General features: G+C 39.7%; 1 protein-coding gene across 1 annotated transcript; it reads right to left on the minus strand.

Annotated features, from left to right (window-relative positions):
* Window positions 1-148: 148 nt before the first annotated feature.
* LOC103467400 (putative helicase mov-10-B.1) lies at window positions 149-10,503 on the minus strand. The gene is made up of 23 exons (XM_008413742.3): window positions 10,131-10,503; window positions 9,925-10,027; window positions 8,879-9,060; window positions 8,507-8,609; window positions 8,269-8,410; window positions 7,905-8,157; window positions 7,281-7,394; window positions 7,001-7,178; window positions 6,458-6,600; window positions 6,172-6,372; window positions 5,646-5,758; window positions 4,968-5,164; window positions 4,697-4,794; window positions 4,448-4,545; window positions 4,253-4,351; window positions 3,383-3,485; window positions 3,183-3,300; window positions 1,715-1,906; window positions 1,507-1,578; window positions 1,076-1,201; window positions 921-1,009; window positions 718-833; window positions 149-634 (listed from the first exon to the last, which is right to left on the minus strand). The coding sequence occupies exons 1-23, from the start codon at window positions 10,262-10,264 to the stop codon at window positions 573-575; spliced, it is 3,036 nt and encodes a 1,011-aa protein (XP_008411964.1). The 5' UTR covers window positions 10,265-10,503; the 3' UTR covers window positions 149-572.
* Window positions 10,504-18,138: the final 7,635 nt, after the last annotated feature.

An 18,138-nucleotide genomic window follows, 5' to 3' on the forward strand; every position in this document is an offset into this window, starting at 1 on the left:
TGGAAATAAATACAAAACCATGTCTTTCCTCCCCCCCCCCCGTCTCTTCATACTTAATTAGTACTTTGTATTTTGTATATCAGATGAAATTAAAATCAAATGCACTCCAGTTTCTTTGCATGGCCACAAGAACTTGGTGAGAATTCAATTTCATGTTTCACATAGTACTTTTTATTAAACACAGTGCATCAAGTTAATTTAGTAAATATAGGTTTTTTTAAAAGTTCAACAGTGATTTGACAAAAATTTTCTCAATTTAAAAAAAACAGTGATTAAGTTAAACAGATCAAACCTGAGAAAGTCCCTGAATTTCATGCAACTCTTTAGTCGTCGTCATGATGTAATCAGAAGCTCATCTTTGCAGTGGTTAGCAGTTGAGCTCTTATTGGTACAATTCCTCTGTCCTCTTGTCTTTGGCTAAATGTTGATCTTCAAAATATGCTTCTGGATAATATCACTTGAATGCTGACATTGTTTCTGATCAATATTGCACAGTAATTTTTATCCTGGACATTTGTAATGCATTGATGTTCTTCAAGTTTCCCAGGTAGTCGTCTCTCTCTCCCTGCTGCTCACATGTCATTCCTCCACTCGGGATCCAGTTGCTGTTGAACAACACTCTCAGTAGACTGAACTGCGATGGAGAAACATTCAGAAGTAATGTTTAAATAATAACACAGCTCTTTAATTTAAAATTACAGATGAAACGTGTTTTACTTTCAGCCTTGATGCTGATGAAGAGTTCAGACAGTTTGGTCACGATCATCTCCTCGTCTTCCTCAGCATGCGAGAAACCGCTGTAGCCTCCCTCATCCTTGCAGTACTCGATGAAGCTGCAGCGAAGAGACGGGGGGGATAAATAAATTTTATTCAATATAATCTATGATTTAGCTTCTGTAATGTGAGACTGAGAGACGTACCTGGCCCAGATACGGTCTGCGCTCAACATCAGGGGGTTTCCCACCACGATCAGCAGAGCTTTGGCTCGAGTCACAGCCACGTTGAACCTCTGGACAAACAAAGAGTCAGGACGACATGCAGGCATTTGAGGCGAGTGTGTGTGTGTTTTAGTTACCTTCTCATTCTTGATGAAGCCCAGGCTGAACTTTTTGTCAAAGTCCATGTAGTTGGGACTGCTTCTAACAGCGGACACCAGGATTACTCTCCTCTCCTGGCCTTGGAACTCCTCCACTGAACCAACCTGACACACACACACACACACACACACACACACACACACACACACACACACAATTTAAACTAACAGCGAACCAGTATCACTGACTGGATCAATAGCTGTTTTTAATAGAAATTATTCTCTTATGTGCTTTTGTAGCCGCTCCGCATCATAAGCAGCCAGTTAAGGTGGCTCTGGCGTCCGGTCAGGATGCCTCCTGGAACTTTACCCCCCCCTTTTAAAAAAACTCAGTACTGAATGTCTGAACACACTTTTAAAGCTCCAGTTAACCCTTAATCTCCTCACATCGTGGAGGGAAAAATTGTTACCTTCAGATTGCTCATGTCTTTACATTTTAAGTCCTTCCCAACTTTTTCCAAGGCTTGTCGGATTTTCTGAACCTGTGTTATACAAAGAAATAAAACAGCAGAACCATTCAGTGTTTACAACGCTGGACAGGCGTTCATTTTAGAACGGCCCATTTATGTTCTAGAAATCAAGCGGTCATCATCGATTGTCTTTGGAAACAATTCACACCTGCTTCCTGTAGGGGGCGATGATGCCTATGTCTTTGGGAGCAATTTTAGCCACCCCTTTCTTCCCTTGCGACTGCAGCAGTTTTCTCACGTAGTCCATTAACACCTCCACTTCAGCAACATTGAAGAACGAAGGGCTGGTGGATTCACGAGTATCAATACCAGCAACCCCATGAAAAATCACTGGGAAGCCCTGAAAGATACACACAAAAAAAAAAAAACTGTTAAAATAACCTGAATCCCTGGTGGAAACCAAGATTACAAGAAGCTCAGTTTCCACATAGCTTCTAAATGAAAACACTTCAGTCAGTGAAACGCGGTATTTTGGTAGGAAGGAACTTTCTATTTTACCACAAACGTTTGATTCATAAGTCCATCTGCATCAATCCAAGCAAAACAAACCATTTATTATATTCTATTCAAGCTAGTTTTCATCCTGATAGAGGTAGTTTGAATCTAACTTAGTCTGTAAAGTGCAAGTTGAACACATAATTGAAATACTTCTTCTGATGACAGTATCAATATTCATGTCTTTTTTTTTATCTCACTTTTTTTTAATCTCCTCTTATGAGGGAGTGGTGAGCTTTAGCATCAGCTGTGTTCATAAACCATAGTGTAGCACCACCCAGCTGTGAATGTGTGGCACTTGGAGTAAAACATTTCTCTTCTGCAGATTTTTGTGATAATATACAAATTTGAATATTTTTCTTCATCTGTAAGTTCCTCTCTTTTCTCTAAATTCAAAATGAAGTGAATGATGAACATGCTATCTTTATATGTTTTCGGACTCAGAATTAAAATGTAATAGTTTGATACATTTAGTGGATTTTTGGGAAGGGATTACTGGTATTGAACTTGCCTATGAACAGAATTGTTACCATATATATTTATTATTTAATATATATTTCTATTCTAGGGCTGCACAGTGGCGCAGTTGGTAGAGCTGTTGCCTTGCAGCACGAAGGTTCTGGGTACAATTCCCAGCCCCGGTCTTTCTGCATGGAGTTTGCATGTTCTCCCTGTGCATGCGTGGGTTTTCTCCAGGTACTCCGGTTTCCTCCCACAGTCCAAAAACATGACTGTCAGGTTAATTGGCCTTTCCAAATTGCCCCTAGGTGTGCATGGTTGTGTGTCCTGTGTGTCTCTGTGTTGCCCTGCAACAGACTGGCGACCTGTCCAGGGTGTACCCTGCCTCTCGCCCAGAATGTTAGCTGGAGATGGGCACCAGCAACCCTCCCGACCCCACTGAGGGACAAGGGTGAAAGAAGATGGATGGATTTCTATTCTATCCAATCAGAAGTCAGAAACAAACTTTTTCCCTGGTCCCGAGACCACAATACAAGAATTCAAGTTGAACAACAGCATCACGAAATCGCTAAGTCAGGCAACGACTTTGTGACGTCTGGCAGAAAAGTTTGATTTCTAATTCAGCTGCTTCTGAATGCCCTTCGCTCTGTGTGAATAAATACCGGCTTTGGAAGGTGTTCCCATCTGCAGTAGAAGTTGCGTGAATACTCCTCGGCACACGCCTGCAGCTCTCCTTCGTAGAAGAGCTCATTGGGAATCTTGAGAATGGCAGGATGCGACCTGAAAGAGACGCATTAGAAGGTCTCTTCTGAAAACGAGCGCAGATTCTTTCTGTCACATTAAGCGTCGCGTTGTGACTCACCTGTAGTTGCGCAGCAGCTTGGTCACGTAGCAGTTGTCGTAGACGCCGTCATTCTTCAGGTAAAGAGGGAAATTGGTCATCAAGCGCTCCAAGAGGGACATCCCTGCAGACGGCACGGTATTTCAAACAATATATTTCAGAGTAAAGGAAAGCTTTATTTTAGAGTGAAAGTCGTCTGAAATGTTGCTTTAAAAAAAAATCCCCAGCTGTTTCTACAGGAGATGCTGAGTAAATTAAGTGGTTACTGGAACCAGAAATAACTGGTGAACTCACTAGCATGCCGGCTGTTTCTTCAGATTGCTACTTTTGAATGTTGTGAGAGATCAAACTTGTCAGGATGCTGAACATATTACACCTAAATTGCTCAGCTTCATCCTTTTGGCAATCTGTTGGAAGTGTCCTAGTTAATGTACAGGTCTACTGATGCCTGACATGTGCAGCATTCATTTTGATAACTTTGTTAATCCTTACTATAAGATGATGTAGAGTGTCTCTTTCAGCTGTCTTTGTTTTGAAATGTATTTTCTAAATTTGCCATAACATTTGAAAGGTGTGTATTTTCCAAATTTAAATAATCCAAAGTTCTTATTGATTTTGAAGCAAAATGCTAACTTCTACATTTGTGCAATTAAAATAAATAAATACAATAAACAAGTTAGAAACTCTGTAACTTTTGGGCAGTTTTGAAAAATACTTTTTTTTTTTTGCTTCATACATTTTGTTAAGAATGTTAGATTTCAATATGGGAAGAAAGTATAAAAAAAGCATTTAGTTTTTTAGAGAAATTGATATTAGTAAGTCAGGGCTTTACATAATCGGTGATTGGATATTGACCACAAAACCTCTGATCAGTCCATCTCCACTTCTTACCCATTTCGTATTTCAGAGCAAAAGGAGACCTGAGGATGGGTCCAAGCTGCTTGGGGTCTCCAGCTAGGACAAGCTGTCCAGTCTCAGAGTTTAGCAATCCTATGTGACAGAGAAAAAAAAAGCAAAACACGTTAAAAGAACCATCAATAAAACAAAATCCCGATAAAGAAAACTCTCCAGACTGTGCTCTGTTACCTGCCAGGGGGACCAAACACTCCGTCTCCACGGCGTGTCCAGCCTCGTCCACAAAAATGTGAGTGAAATGTCCAGGACGAATGTCACCTGACACAAACCTGCGATATTGAAACAGGCAGAAAATCACATTGTCGAATACATAAATCACATTGTCCATTTGTGACGTTAAATGTGGGTGACTTTTTGTTAGAATATTGCCAGAAAAAGTGCATATTAGAAAAATATTTAGTTCTGAAAGTTATTCTCTACCTTCCAGCAGTTAGCAGGGTGGTGACAATAATTTTAAACTCCATCAGCTCCTCTTTTGCAGGAAAAATATAAGAATCTCCTAGGAGGTTAGAGCAACCCTGTGGAGCAACACAACCACAAACATATATGAATGCAGTGGCGTCAACAGTATGCGGTCAAAGACAGAACAAGTGAAAAGCTGCAGGAACGATTCTAAATGTTGATTTTTGGCCAAGAATGAGATGTTCAACAAAAAATAAGTGAGTGAGTTAAACTGCCAGTCAGCGCTGACCTTCAGGTGCTCAGGGACGAGTTTTGGGTCCCGGCTGCTGGCGTACACTCGGTAGACTTTGTGCTCGTCTACATGCACGCGAATCTTGCTGCACAACAGATCAGCGGCGCTGTTGGAGGGAGCGCAGGCCAGGATGTGGCAGAACGTCTGGGTCTTCTCGATCTGCTTGATGGCCTCCACCAAAGTGACAGTTTTACCTTAACGGGCCGTGAAATTTAAAATGATATTTAAAAAAAAAACAAAAACAAAAACGAGTGAAGGAGCATACTGAAGCTGCAAATGCCTCAGTATGCTGAAATGAAGCAGCGGCAGAATAGCAACTTCAGGTTTTCACATTTCTTTACGTTCCACACCGTTTTGTTTCTGCTTTACCCTAATTGTATTCAGTTAACATAACATGATTCCTGCAATAAAATATTGGGAGTATACAGGCAAGTGTCGTGAAGGTCTTTTATATACATTATTTCCATTATGTATGGAAGGAGCTTGCATGATTATATGCAGAATCTTTTGTTAGCATGGCATAAAGATCATTGCCCTTAAGCATTTCAACATGTCAGCAGAAATGACAACTGCTTCATCAGTTACCTCCATGTACTGTAATTTCAATCTGTTTCTTTTTTTTTATCACAACATAGAAATGAATTACACAAACACATTTCGACTTGTTTGTTTCACCTGTTCCTGGTGGGCCAAACACAAGATACGGCGCAGGTCTGGAGGAACCGGCAACAATGTGCTGCACAGCTTGATACTGCTCTGGGTTTTTCTCCAGCTGATAATCAAACAGTCTGTCGGGGAAACAGAAAAAGGAAAGGAATTGTGTTCTTAGTGCAGTAACAGCAGCTTGACCTCATCCACACAGCCTGTTTTTGACCTCCTCTCTCATAGTGAGCACAAGCAGACTGATTCTTACCTTGAGGAACAGACATTCTCCCATGCCTGATATTGTGTTCAAGGAGACCCCTGATTGTTGGTGTAGAAATGATTAACCTGCGTCAACACTGTCTGTTGAGACTATTCTGCAGTATCATGGAGGACGTATCCTTTAAAATACCTCCTTAATGTCTGTCCCCACTTATCTTTTATTTAGTGTAACATCATTGAGGCTGAACCTTAAGTTCACAGCATGCTTAAGCTGAAACGTGTGTCTTTGGTGCAAACTAAGGGGGAAAAAAAGAGTTATGCATATAGAGATACTTACTTGAGTGTGGGGAGGTCGGGTTTCTCGCGTGGCGTCGGGGGTGCAGCAGGAAACAACACACTGCTCAGTTTGTGGGTCCTTGCGAATTCTGCAGCTCTGTGCTGGAGACGCACAGTCAGGCGGTTGAAGTTGAACTCAACGTTGAACTTTATCCCTTCAATCAAGCTGAAGTCTTTACCCTTCATGTATCGATTCAGCAATCTGCGATGAAACAGAGAGAGGAAGCTCAGTCAGAGTCGCGGACTGCTGCTCGTCTTTGTGTTGTTACTGAGCGTCTCAGTCTTACTCCGAGGCGAAGCCCAGTTTGACGCTGTCCAGCTGCACGCTGTGCACATAACCACGATACTTCACTTCCTTTTCTCCCTGGGGGTACACCAGCAGCGAATCCCCCCGCAGCACAGAGGGACGGTTCTCGGAGACACCGGGCACCTGGGAGGAGAACAAAAAGTCACATTTCACTGATTTTGTTGAATTAAACTAAAGTTGACTAAGAGAATAAAGTTAGTTCATTTAAGTGGCAACATACGGTTTCTGCACATTGCTGCCGATTTAACAAGGCTAACATTTTCGGAAACACTTTATTTAAAAACTGACATGACGATACTGTCATAAACATGACTTAACACCAGTCAGGACCATGAGCGTTTTTTTTTGTTAACCTTTATTTCACCTGGACAAACTCATTGAGATTAAAAATCTCTTTTGCAAGAGAATTCTGGCCAAGACTGACAGACGTTGGAAGCTCAAACGTACAAATTACAACCCTTTTCTTCAGAGGCAGTACAATTTTCTATTACATCTGATCCCAGCAACTGGATCGCAGTCATACCTCCAGAACAAGAAGTCTTGGGTTGTGTGTGTCTCTTTTTAGCTGAGCGAACTCTGTGCCTTCGTTTGGAATGTTGTATCTCCTGATGTCGAACTCCATCTGAAGTTCCTCCAGGTACAGCAGCGTCTGGAACTTCTCGGTGTAATTCTCCCAACTCAAAGGACTCTCCAAAACCTTCCTTCAAATAAAAAAATGAACAAATAAAAAATAAACGGTTGGACACATTTTAACCAATACCTTTGTTTACTTTTTTTTAGTGCTCAGTCTCGGGCCAATTTACTTTTTCTCACTGAAGACATAGCGCTGCTTCAGCTGACTGATGAGCTGGTCCATGTACGGTGGAATACGATACTGTTTTAACTCAACCACATATCTCAGCTGCATAACAGAGAGCCTGTTAGGGGAACAAAGAAAAAAAAAATAGACAAAATTTGGTCAAGTTGGGAACAAAGCAGAAATGCTATCTTAAAAAAGAGCATTTGCTGCATCCTAGTCAGTGTGGATCCACGGTGATTCAATTCTGTCAGGATTTTTTCTCTCCACATTTCAGGTACAACATAAACCAACATATATATTTTCATAATAATCACAGTCCTTATTAAAACTCTCCACTTTTGGCCTCATGCTAAAATGTACAGAGATAATGCGATCATGCTATTATTTTCTCCCTGCAAGGACATCACAAAATGCAAATACAAGTTGTGTTTTTTTTAATTTAAGGTTTCTTACACATTCTCAACTCAGAGAGTGACTAATCCAAGCAATAGTTCGCAATAATTTCTTCTTCTTTAACCTAACTTTTATAAAATATTTTGATATCTTTCAAAAAAAAAAAATCTATCAATTTTTGGGGCGTTCACATAAATATATATTTAGTAACAATAAGCCGGATAAAGGTTCGTACCCCTCTGGTGGCAGCCCGTCAATGATGTTGCACATAAGGTCAGGGGTGAACGCTGGGAGGGAGCGAGGCTTGTAGGGAGCCACGGGAGCGAGCTCCAGTCCTAACGAAGTTATGCACTGGGCCTCGATGATGCGCACAATGTGGAAAGCAGTGGTGGTGGGTTCCAGGTCTGGTTTGAATTCAAATGCCAGCGTAGCCGGGAAAAAACCGACCAGTTCACAGCGGAAGCGGACCTCTATTTCATAGCTGTCACCTGAGAACAGAGCAAAATAGGTAACCGGTTTTGTTACACCCTTTATGTGTTTTTTTTTAATTTTTTTTAATCATTTATGTAAATAAAAATAAACTTGTTTGAAAACTTCACCTGGATTCAGAAACAAGGGACTCCGCTTGGTTACGCTTTTTTCATCAGACAGACTAAGGTACCGGAGCCAGTGCAGCGGAGTATAGTAGGTGAAATACACAGACTGAGATCCAGTGTTTTTCACATTCAGCTTGACCACATACTAGTAAAAAATAAAAATGAAAGGTATTTGGAATTATGAAATGTCAATAGATTAGATGCTAGCCAGACAAGGACAGCGGTCAAGAAGCATTCATACCTCCAATGTGTTTTGTACACACAGGACCAGTTTGCCATTCTCGAAAGGAGAGTCCGCAGTGATACTGATTCCGTGTTTATCAGTGATCAACATGGAGAGATATCTGAGGATCCAAAACGAGCAAAGGTTAGAAAATAACTGTACAAGAGACAGCAGGGTGTTCACTAGATTACTCAGAGTTTAGTAAGGATGTCTGCCCTGACAGCAGGGATTTCATTTTACTTTGTTTCCTCGTTTAGATACAACTTTACTACTCTGCCAAGCAAAGTAGTAAAAGGATTTGTGAGGACTGAGATATGGAAAGTATTAAAAAGGAAGCAGAAGAAAAAGGAACATTCACAAAAATGCAAGAGGAGAACTTTGTCCAGTTACCCTTCCACTCTCAGTTTGCTCATCAGATTACTGGCCAGCTTCCTCCGAGCTCTGACTCCTGTCTCTGCGTCGTCTGCAGAGCTGAAGTCAAGTCCGGGCTCAAGGCTCGCCCGCCTGCTCCAGGTGGGTTGAGGCTGATGGGTCCTGGGTGTGTGCCACTGGTCCAGGTACTGATCTCTGACCTGCAGAGATTTAGTCAACTGTTTTTCTTTTGTTTTTTTTTTATGGTAACAATGAGACACAGCTATTACCTACGTGAGAGGCAATAAAACACTAAAACACTGGTTCTGGTTGGATGCAGGCTTTACATTTAGAGATTTTTGCATCTTCAAGTAAAATATGCTAACTGCAGTGTGTAAAGTGAATACTCTAAATACAGCATTGCCATCTTAGTATATTAGACCAATCAAAAGAAAACTTTTTACATGTAAAATAATAATAATAATACATGATGGCATTTTTTGAGCCATCTTCTTTAATGCTGTTTGTTGAAGCAGCAGCTTCCTCTCACTGCGGTGAGGAAGCAGTCAGATAAGCAGCTAGATAAGGTGCACAGAGGAGCGTCACTGCAGACTCTTTCTCCCAGCACAGGTAAGAATTTATAGTCCTTTCTAATTTCAATAAAATTTGTGTTGTTATTTGTAAAACCCTGTTGTTTGCACAAAAGTTTCTCTTTCTTTGTAAATAGTCGGGCGCCGTTTCTATGCACATCTTGTACAATTTTTCATTTCTAAATTAGTTGGATCAGCTAATTTTCTAATCTACGCATGGTACTTTTTCTTTTAGTAATTGCACAGTGTTGTTATTCTTACGTTGTAAATGTCATAGTTCTTACATATATCTAAATAGAACTCTGTAAGTCTGTTATTACGCTAAAAAATTACAATGAATGCTCAAACTTTTGGCCTCAACCTCGCGCCACTATGAAACCATTAAACCATTCAGTTTGTAAATTTAAAATTAAACGTCTTTAAATATTTCATTTTCAACTTGGCAAAAAAAAAAAAAAAAAAAAGGCATACATGCCAACAGACAAATTTACAAACCGCTGGTGTGAAGCGTATGTTGTCTTTCCGTCTGGTTATTTTATTACACACTTTGAGAGCGTGAAGCACTGAACCAAAGTTTGGATCTTTGGTTCCTGGGGTCCTACAAAGGAACAAATAAATACATAAATAAAATAAAAACAAAATAAAAGTCTAATCTCCGTGAATTAATAGAGCGTATGTGTGTATGGGGTTTATGTGCTCACCTTCTCCGGAACTCGTCATTATAAATGTCTCTCAGCTGGAGCCTGTCCGTTATGGACGTTCGATTGGTCTCGTCTAGAAACTCGAAAAAGTCCAGTCCGATTTGGCAAAGTGCGCGTAAGCTCATTTTAACCATGATGGCTGATCAAGCTAACACAAAATAAGTCCAGAACGTCCACTGAGTCTCTCTGTATACGGATGTAGATGAATTCGTAGAATTGAAACCTGGTGAAAAACCCAGAGAGGTTTGTTCGCTCTGTTGTTCATTGACATTCCACACGGGCGGTATCCGGGTGAGTCCAACGGCACAGAACGACTATTAAAGAACAGGGCGAGGCCTAATGTTAAAACAGGCACACCCAAACACTTTCACATTGCGGAGAAACGAAACCTAACTTTGTAAACAGCACTGTAAAGTCATACATAAAGTAATAAATTAAACGCCTGTGACCACGTCAGCAACTAGAATATAATCTATCAATCAAATCCATATAAATAGATAGATTTTGAGATTCATAGATGTCAAATGACTTATGAGGCGTTTTAAAAATCCAAAATTCAGGTTCTCTGAATATTTTAGCTTTACATAACACAAATAAAAAATAGAATAAAATATTTCTTAGAATAAAGTGGTGCAACGAATCAATCAGCTCCTGAACACAACACGGCTTTGGGTTATTTGAAAGAAAACCAACCAGAATCTATTGTAAAAACCCATCTTGGGCCTGATGGTTACAATAGAGAGCAAATGAATCACTCTTTGCTTTATTTCAAAAAGACCAAGTCAAATATCTGGTGGGTAAAGAAAGTAAAACATTGATTTTTACATATTACAATATGTCACTGAATAGAGATTAAGTATTTCTAAATAAAAAATATTTTTTATTTAGAAATAAAAAATATTTTTTTATTTCCATCATTGTTTTCTACACCTATTTTACTTTCGCTTTAGGCTACTTTGAAAAAACATTGCATAGAAATAAATGTATTAAAATAAGTAATGTGGAAATTTTGGAGTTATACCTTCAGGTAAATGTATTATTATTATTATTATTATTATTATTATTATTATTATTATTATTATTATTATTATTATTTTATTTTTTTACTTTTGAAGCTCAGAAATGTCTGGGTTTTTTTCTAGAAAATCTTTGAGATTAATACCAAAATTTCTGAGTTTCTTGACAGAAATGTACTCTTTCTTTTTAGTCTACTTTTAATGACCCTAATAAGCTGTCATATTACTTTCATTCATGTCTGTCTATTAAGTCTATGCATTTTGAGAAGCTAAAAAAGAAGCTAAATTTTTCATTGTGTTTGGTATGCTTCAAAAAACATCTTCGGCACAAGATTTCCTCTGCAATTAAAAACTGCAGTTTGACTTGTGCTTGTTTTCTATTTCTCCACTAGAGGGAAACACAGACTCATTTTTCCTCAGCATGTGCAGAAGAAGCAGGCCCTGCTTGTTTTCTAGCCCCTAACGTCCCCCTCCTCTTATAAATAAAACAAGTTCAACAAACTGTAAAATAAGCAACCTGTTGTTGATTTGTGACGCAATTGCTATGTCTATGCTCACATTGTGCTGAGAGTCTTCTTTGTCAGATGAAGTTTCTTGCTTTGTGCTGTGACAACAGAAAGATTGTGAGCTCTGGTTACCAATTATACCAGTTTTTCAGAGGTCATAAGATCTTGATTGTTCCCCTAAACAACCGTTATGCCGTATGACAGAAATGTCAATGTCAAGTGTTTTTACGACATCATAGGTGTATTCTGTCCAAAGTTAAATCAATTTAAGCTACTTCATAGCATATTTTATAACGTCCTGAACACTTTGGCTCAAATTAATTTGTTTGTATAAGACAGAAAACAAATTTTACTTAAAAAGGTAACAAACCTCACAGAGAAAGTTGAAGTTTCTGAACTCTAATTAAAAAAAATGTTGGTTTGATATGCTCTCAAATGATAACATTTTGTCCTTTGTTTATTCCAGAAATAATGTAAAATAACCACTAACATGTTGTTTTTATGTCAACATTTGAAACATTTAAGCTCAACATTAGTTTTTAAAGCAGATATATAAGATATGTTATTTGAAGTGAATATTAAAAATGTACTCAAATTGTCAAGTTGTCACGTGATTTAAGACATTAGTTTAGAATAGTAATTGATTTCAAACTTTGTTTCAGCTTTCATGAAACCCATATATTGTGTAAATCAATTGAAAACAAGCATGCACGGGGAAAAATGTTAACTAAAAACTGCAACAATTAGGATGCATACATAAGTTTGGATACTATGGTTTTATACCTTTTTTTATTATTGCTCTTTAAGACCCAATAGAGTCAAAACTTTCATGCATCTGCTCAGTAGACAGATTACAATTTTATCATAACAGTGAGTCTAATCTCCAAAACAATAAAATAATGGGTTGAACACTGCTGACATAGCTATAAAACACTACCAATAAATGATATGTCAATGATAAATGACATGATTTATGTTCAAGGACAAATGTTGATGTCAACTTTATTTACATCACACTTATTAAACAAACAGGAGTTACATCAAAAACAAGAAATAGGTACGATCAAATGAAGCGTAGGTCATAAAACCTAATAAACTACAGACTTGAAGATTAAAAATAACGTGAAATGAACACAAATGTAATTTTATAGAACCTAAGTAGATAGAATAAGTCTTCTTGGCCAAGTGTGGCTTCAAAACTCCTCGGCCTGGGTTTGTTTGACAGAAAATCTTCCGAACAAGCGGAGGTGTTTGTTTACGCTGTATGTGGATCTGTTTGTGTGTTTCTGTCTTTCTGTCAATGTGTTTGACCACATCTGAGATTAAAGCTAAACTCTGTCCACTGGCTAACTCATTAAGATTTCCTTACTTAATGGTCTTAATGGGACTCAGGCACAACCTCAGACCCCACACGAACGCCCCGCAGGCGGAGCTTGTGTCGCTTTGATGGCACTGTACATATGTACATATTCATTTAATAAAACATCCATGCGTTTGTGCGTTTTTGTGCATGTGCGTTGGCGATCCGCAGGGACCAATAAATGGCTTAAACGGCCACAGCTGCAGCACCATGGAAACGGGGTGTTTAAATGGAGGTGCATTACGGGCTAAAGCACAGGGTAATGACCGCTTTGGCTGTCGGAATGCCTTGATCTTATCACCATAGCAAGAGGGGATGCTCCCACTTTCTGATGGTCTAATAGCCCCGACTCTCTAGTAGACAGGCTGCCCGGGCCACTGAGGTCATCCGGAAACACCGAGACCTGGGAGCAAAAGCTCACCTTAACTGAGTGCAATTCTCTGGTGAAAGTCCATTGTGGCGACAATATCGGGGAGAGGTATTGTTTTACTTTTTCAATTTGAATACAATAAATACCATCTTTTTTTTCTGTCCTGTTTTTGTTTGAGAATGTCAACGCATGTGAATTTTAACTCCGGCCTTTCCTTCACGTTTCTTTTGCAAAACTGGTAAGACGATCTTTGATAATGTGTGTGTGTGTGTGTGCGTGTGCGTGTGTGTGTGTGTGTGTGTGTGTGTGTGTGTGTGTGTGTGTGTGTGTGTGTGTGTGTGCGTGCGTGTCCATGCGGAGGTGTGCGAGTGAATGCTGCACTTTATCTCAGTCAATGAGTGAGTGGAGGCCGGTTATAAGGCCATCTGTCCCTCTCAGACACCTCATCTGTCTCTGTCGCTGCTAGTACAGCCACTGCACACACAAATATGCACTGGAACGATCTCCTGTTCCTGAATACAGTATCTCAGGTCTAAATGGTCGTACTTAGCGTGGAGACGACCGACTTAGATTAGTGCATCTGCATCAAACGCAGTTTTGTTGCGTTATCTTTCAGCCAAGATAGGCCACCAGACAGCTCGCGTGTACTGAAGTGTCCCATTGAGTTCGCTGAAGTGGACTTGTCTCGTCCAATCGCGAGCCAGATGCCTCTCGCATCTCACTCACGGCTGAATCCAGACACTTGTGAAGTGGTCAAACTCCACTCACATTTCTCACACCCAAGGAGAGTCTTAGAAATAGTCAAGGGAAAACGTGGTGCACAACTCCAACTCCTGTGTCTTAACATCAGTCCAAGCAGTGGCGGTTTCTGATATGGGGGACATGGTCAACCACCCAGGGCGGTATCTTGTAGAGGGCAGCATATCAGGATATTTTGAGGTGTTTGCAGTGTTAGCAATAAGAAATTACAGACAGTTGCAGAGATTGCTGCTGGAAGTGACTTAGTTAACAATCCCTCAGAGTTAAACAGCATTTTGTTTAATGTTGTCACCACAACAAACAGATCAAGTCTATCAGGTAAAAGGTAACTGTTGTTTTAAGTCAAAAACAAAATAAAAAAAAGTACAGAAATAATGAATGTCGCATATTTACCTTGTAACGTCTTATTTCAACAGTGACGTCTCTTTTTAAGTCGTCGTCTTGTTTTCTTTTGTTTTAGGAAACTGGGATCAAACTAACATACATCTACTCAATCATTTTCTGTAACCATTTTGTCCGGTGCAGAGTTGATGGGAGGAGTTTGCGTTGGCGCATTTGTCCTGCAGTCAGTGAGCAACAGGCCAGGTTCACATGGAACTGGTCACCAGTCCATCAAAGACACACAACTATTCACATGCTATTTTAACTTAATTATCAGTTCTCAAACAAGCAAATTAATACAAGGTCAGCATGCAATCTAACACAATAGATTACATAATTTTGTCCACCAAAAGGTTGGGTAAGGAATAACAAAAAATGCACATGCAAGCGTATTAAAAAAATCAAATAGGTGAAATGAAAACAGAAATACTTAATACCAAACTACAAACAAGAAACACAAGTGTAAGTGGTGTAAAACACAAAGAAAAAGAGAAACAGTGACTCTAGACCCATACATGCATAAATAAGGATGTATGTGTGATGGATGTACAGAGGAGAGCTGAAGGGAGAAAGATGGCGACCAGGATGCAGATGGTAAAGGTGCATGTTTGTCTCGCCTATGGTGCATATTTGCATTTTTGGCAGGACGCGCAGATGGCTGAAAGTGAGAATGATGAAACCAAAGAGTTTGTGCTAAGTCTAACAGCTGTAACTTATAAAATCTGGCGGGGCACGTTCCTGAAGCTCCTCGCTGAGTTTGTGTGAGGACAAAGACTCACGTTTTCCGTCTGCTTGAGCTGGAAGGCGCTTCTTTCTCAAAACCGCTTGCGACTGTACTCTGCTTCTTCCCTTTGGTGAACTACTGTCGATATTACCCCACTTACCCCACACAGGACTAGATAGCAAAAAAAAATGAGGTGGATGGAGGCTGCGAAGGAAGGTCCCGTGATGTCTTTCTTGTGTGAAGCGCAAAGGCTCCATGCAGCTTTGTGAGACGTCTGATACTGAGGAATTGAGTTCACTTAAAAAATTAAAAAATCAAAAGTGGGAAATCTTTCAAGCATGCCTTTCACTTCATCACTCTTTTTTAGTCTAAATTAGAGAATTGGAAAGCATTCTACAGCGGCTTATACCACCAGAACCGCCCAGCACACACATGCGAAACAATAATAATAATAATAATAATAATTAAAAGAAACACCTTCAAATTCACCTTCCCTTTCAATGTATGGCTCCATCAGATTGCATGTTCCTCTGGCTGTTGTTGTTGTTGTATGTGATTGGGTTCTCTGGTGGATAAACAGCTGTTGGTGTGTGCTTTGGTGTCTGATAAACACATTAGACTGATGTTTATTCTCGTCCAAACTATCCCATTTCAAACACTTGACAGATGCGGCGCTCTGAGCCAATAATAAAAATGGGAGCGTCACTTCGGAACAGTGAAAGAGCCCAGAGAGAACAAGATCATCTCAAGCAACAGCATTTTACCTCAACATGAGACACGCAACGGTCCTATTTATGTGCTACATGTCATTTGTGAACAAAATTAGGGTACGCAATTAAGTAATTAATCATTTTCACGTCTAATCTTGTTTTAATGCCTGGGGAAGGAAATTACATGCAACGAAATGAAATGAAAAGAAAACCCAGCTGACCAACAAATTGGAGTTCATTAACCTTTAAAATCTAGTGGTACCCACTTGGACTGTCTTTGACATTAGAGAGAGAAAGTTTGTCACACATCAGTATCAACTTTCAGATGTCTGAGGGGTTTCCTGTATGTTCAGCCCACTCAGGTCACCTCACATCATCTCAGCGAGTTCAAATCAAATCTGGGATTTTATCCAACATTTTTTTTTTGTTTTTACAGTAAATAGTGGATTTACTTTTATGTCTGGGGTTACTGTGTTGCAGGGTCAAGTTCTCTATCACTTTTAACATAGTTTTTTTTTTTTTAATAGTCTAATATTTTTCTCAGGTACCCGCTGGTACATGGTAGAATATACTGTAGGTTAAATGGTGGTGAGCTACAACAAAGCATTACCAAAGTATATCGCCTCAATCTAAATGCTTCACAACTGGCATTAAGATAATTTTCTGGAATGCTATTTTGATTTACATTAAACATGTCATTCGTTCTGGTGTCCAAATAGCCTCATGGTGCCCACACAGATCTTTCACTTTCTTAATCAGACTCACCCATTCCCTGTCTTAGTAGTCACCGGGTCTCTGTTTTCAGCCATTCCTCCCTGGAGTCTCCTATTGATTTACAACCATGTGCCCATGGCCCCTGATCCCTCTTGTGTTACATTATTTGCCATGTGTTTCAATTCATTTGCTGCCTTTTTTGATCATTTATGTAAGTGTTGGGTTCTTTAATCTGTTTAATCAACATTTGGTTTATCTTGGTTAACACTTGGTCATGGTCTGCCTTTCTCCTCCACTCTCTCTCTAGATGGGTTTCCAGTGAAGGAACATTTTTGGGAGCTAGGGTAGGATTTTCGAGTTGGTGTTCCTCCCCTGAAATTTCCAATGCATGGAAATTTCATGCATTGAAATAGCCGTTTTAGGGAACTAGGACCTTTTTGTTGGACTCTAAATTATCTCAGTTCTCTCCCAGTTTATCCTCGTCCTCTGTAGTTCATATTATGTTGACTTTAAATTACAAAGCAAAAAGTCTGTATTTTGTTTTTTCCAACCACAAGTCCAGCCGTCTGTGCTAAGCATAAAAGTGTTTGACAGAATTGGAATTTTTGGACAATCCAACAACCTGAGTGAAAATACTCCGAAACTGACATAATTGTGTCCGATTTAAATCTCTATTTACTCGCCTCCTGAAGTTGGGAATCTGGATTGGCCAAAAGCCATTCTAAATATATATTTCCCCCCTTTTTAGTTTTGCACTCTATGGTTATTGATGTGTACCAACCTGAATAAATACTGTATTCGTCTGAGTTCACCATGTTTAATCACATTCTCGGCTCCGTTGTTGGAGTGGGCAGAGATCAGGTGGAAGCCGCAGTCAGGAATCAGGGAACGTTATCTACAAAAACGGAACGCTGATCTGCAGCCTAGAAGATAAGAACGATCTGGGATATCAAATCCCCCCCAAAAATATGCAGAAACCAATCATGCTCACCCCTCTAGATAGACTTCTGTGTTTTATTTAAGTGTTGGGACTATTGTCTTCTGTACCTCACCTTTTATGCTGACAGAACCTCGCTTCGAGTAGTCTGAAATGTTAATTTAACTGACGTATCTGCATTTGAATGGGAATATCTTTGAATCAGCATAAACATTGCACAAACACAGCGCCTTAAAACCACGCGAAACATATCGCATGAGTGATTTATAGTGCTTTCGCGCCATATATGTGCAATCTGGCAAGCACACCTACGCTTCTCCCTCCTCCACATTCTCTGCACAAGAGGAGCAAATCTCCCTTCTGAGGTGGATCAAAACAGTGTCAGAAGTTGGCTGTAGTAACTGAAAGAAACTTGGATGCAAAATGTTATTGCCAAAACAATGCATGTCTCCACTGCTCAGTTCAACGCAGTGTAATTGAAGTGCCGCAGTTCATTCAGACATTGGGACACCGCTGCAGTTCATTTGCTTC

Source organism: Poecilia reticulata, chromosome 7 (assembly GCF_904066995.2).
Source record: "Poecilia reticulata chromosome 7, P_reticulata-male-v2, whole genome shotgun sequence".
In the NCBI taxonomy this organism is placed as follows: Eukaryota; Metazoa; Chordata; class Actinopteri; order Cyprinodontiformes; family Poeciliidae; genus Poecilia; species Poecilia reticulata.

What these genes read in the sequence shown, in the direction of transcription:
- LOC103467400 (XM_008413742.3), bottom strand. Translation starts at nt 10,264, where the DNA reads ATGGTTAAAATGAGCTTACGCGCACTTTGCCAAATCGGACTGGACTTT. An exon ending in AAACTGGGCTTCGCCTCGGA is followed by an intron (nt 6,373 to 6,457) that starts GTAAGACTGAGA and finishes GTTTCATCGCAG; the next exon opens with ATTGCTGAATCGATACATGA. An exon ending in TCGTCCCTGAGCACCTGAAG is followed by an intron (nt 4,795 to 4,967) that starts GTCAGCGCTGAC and finishes GTTGCTCCACAG; the next exon opens with GGTTGCTCTAACCTCCTAGG.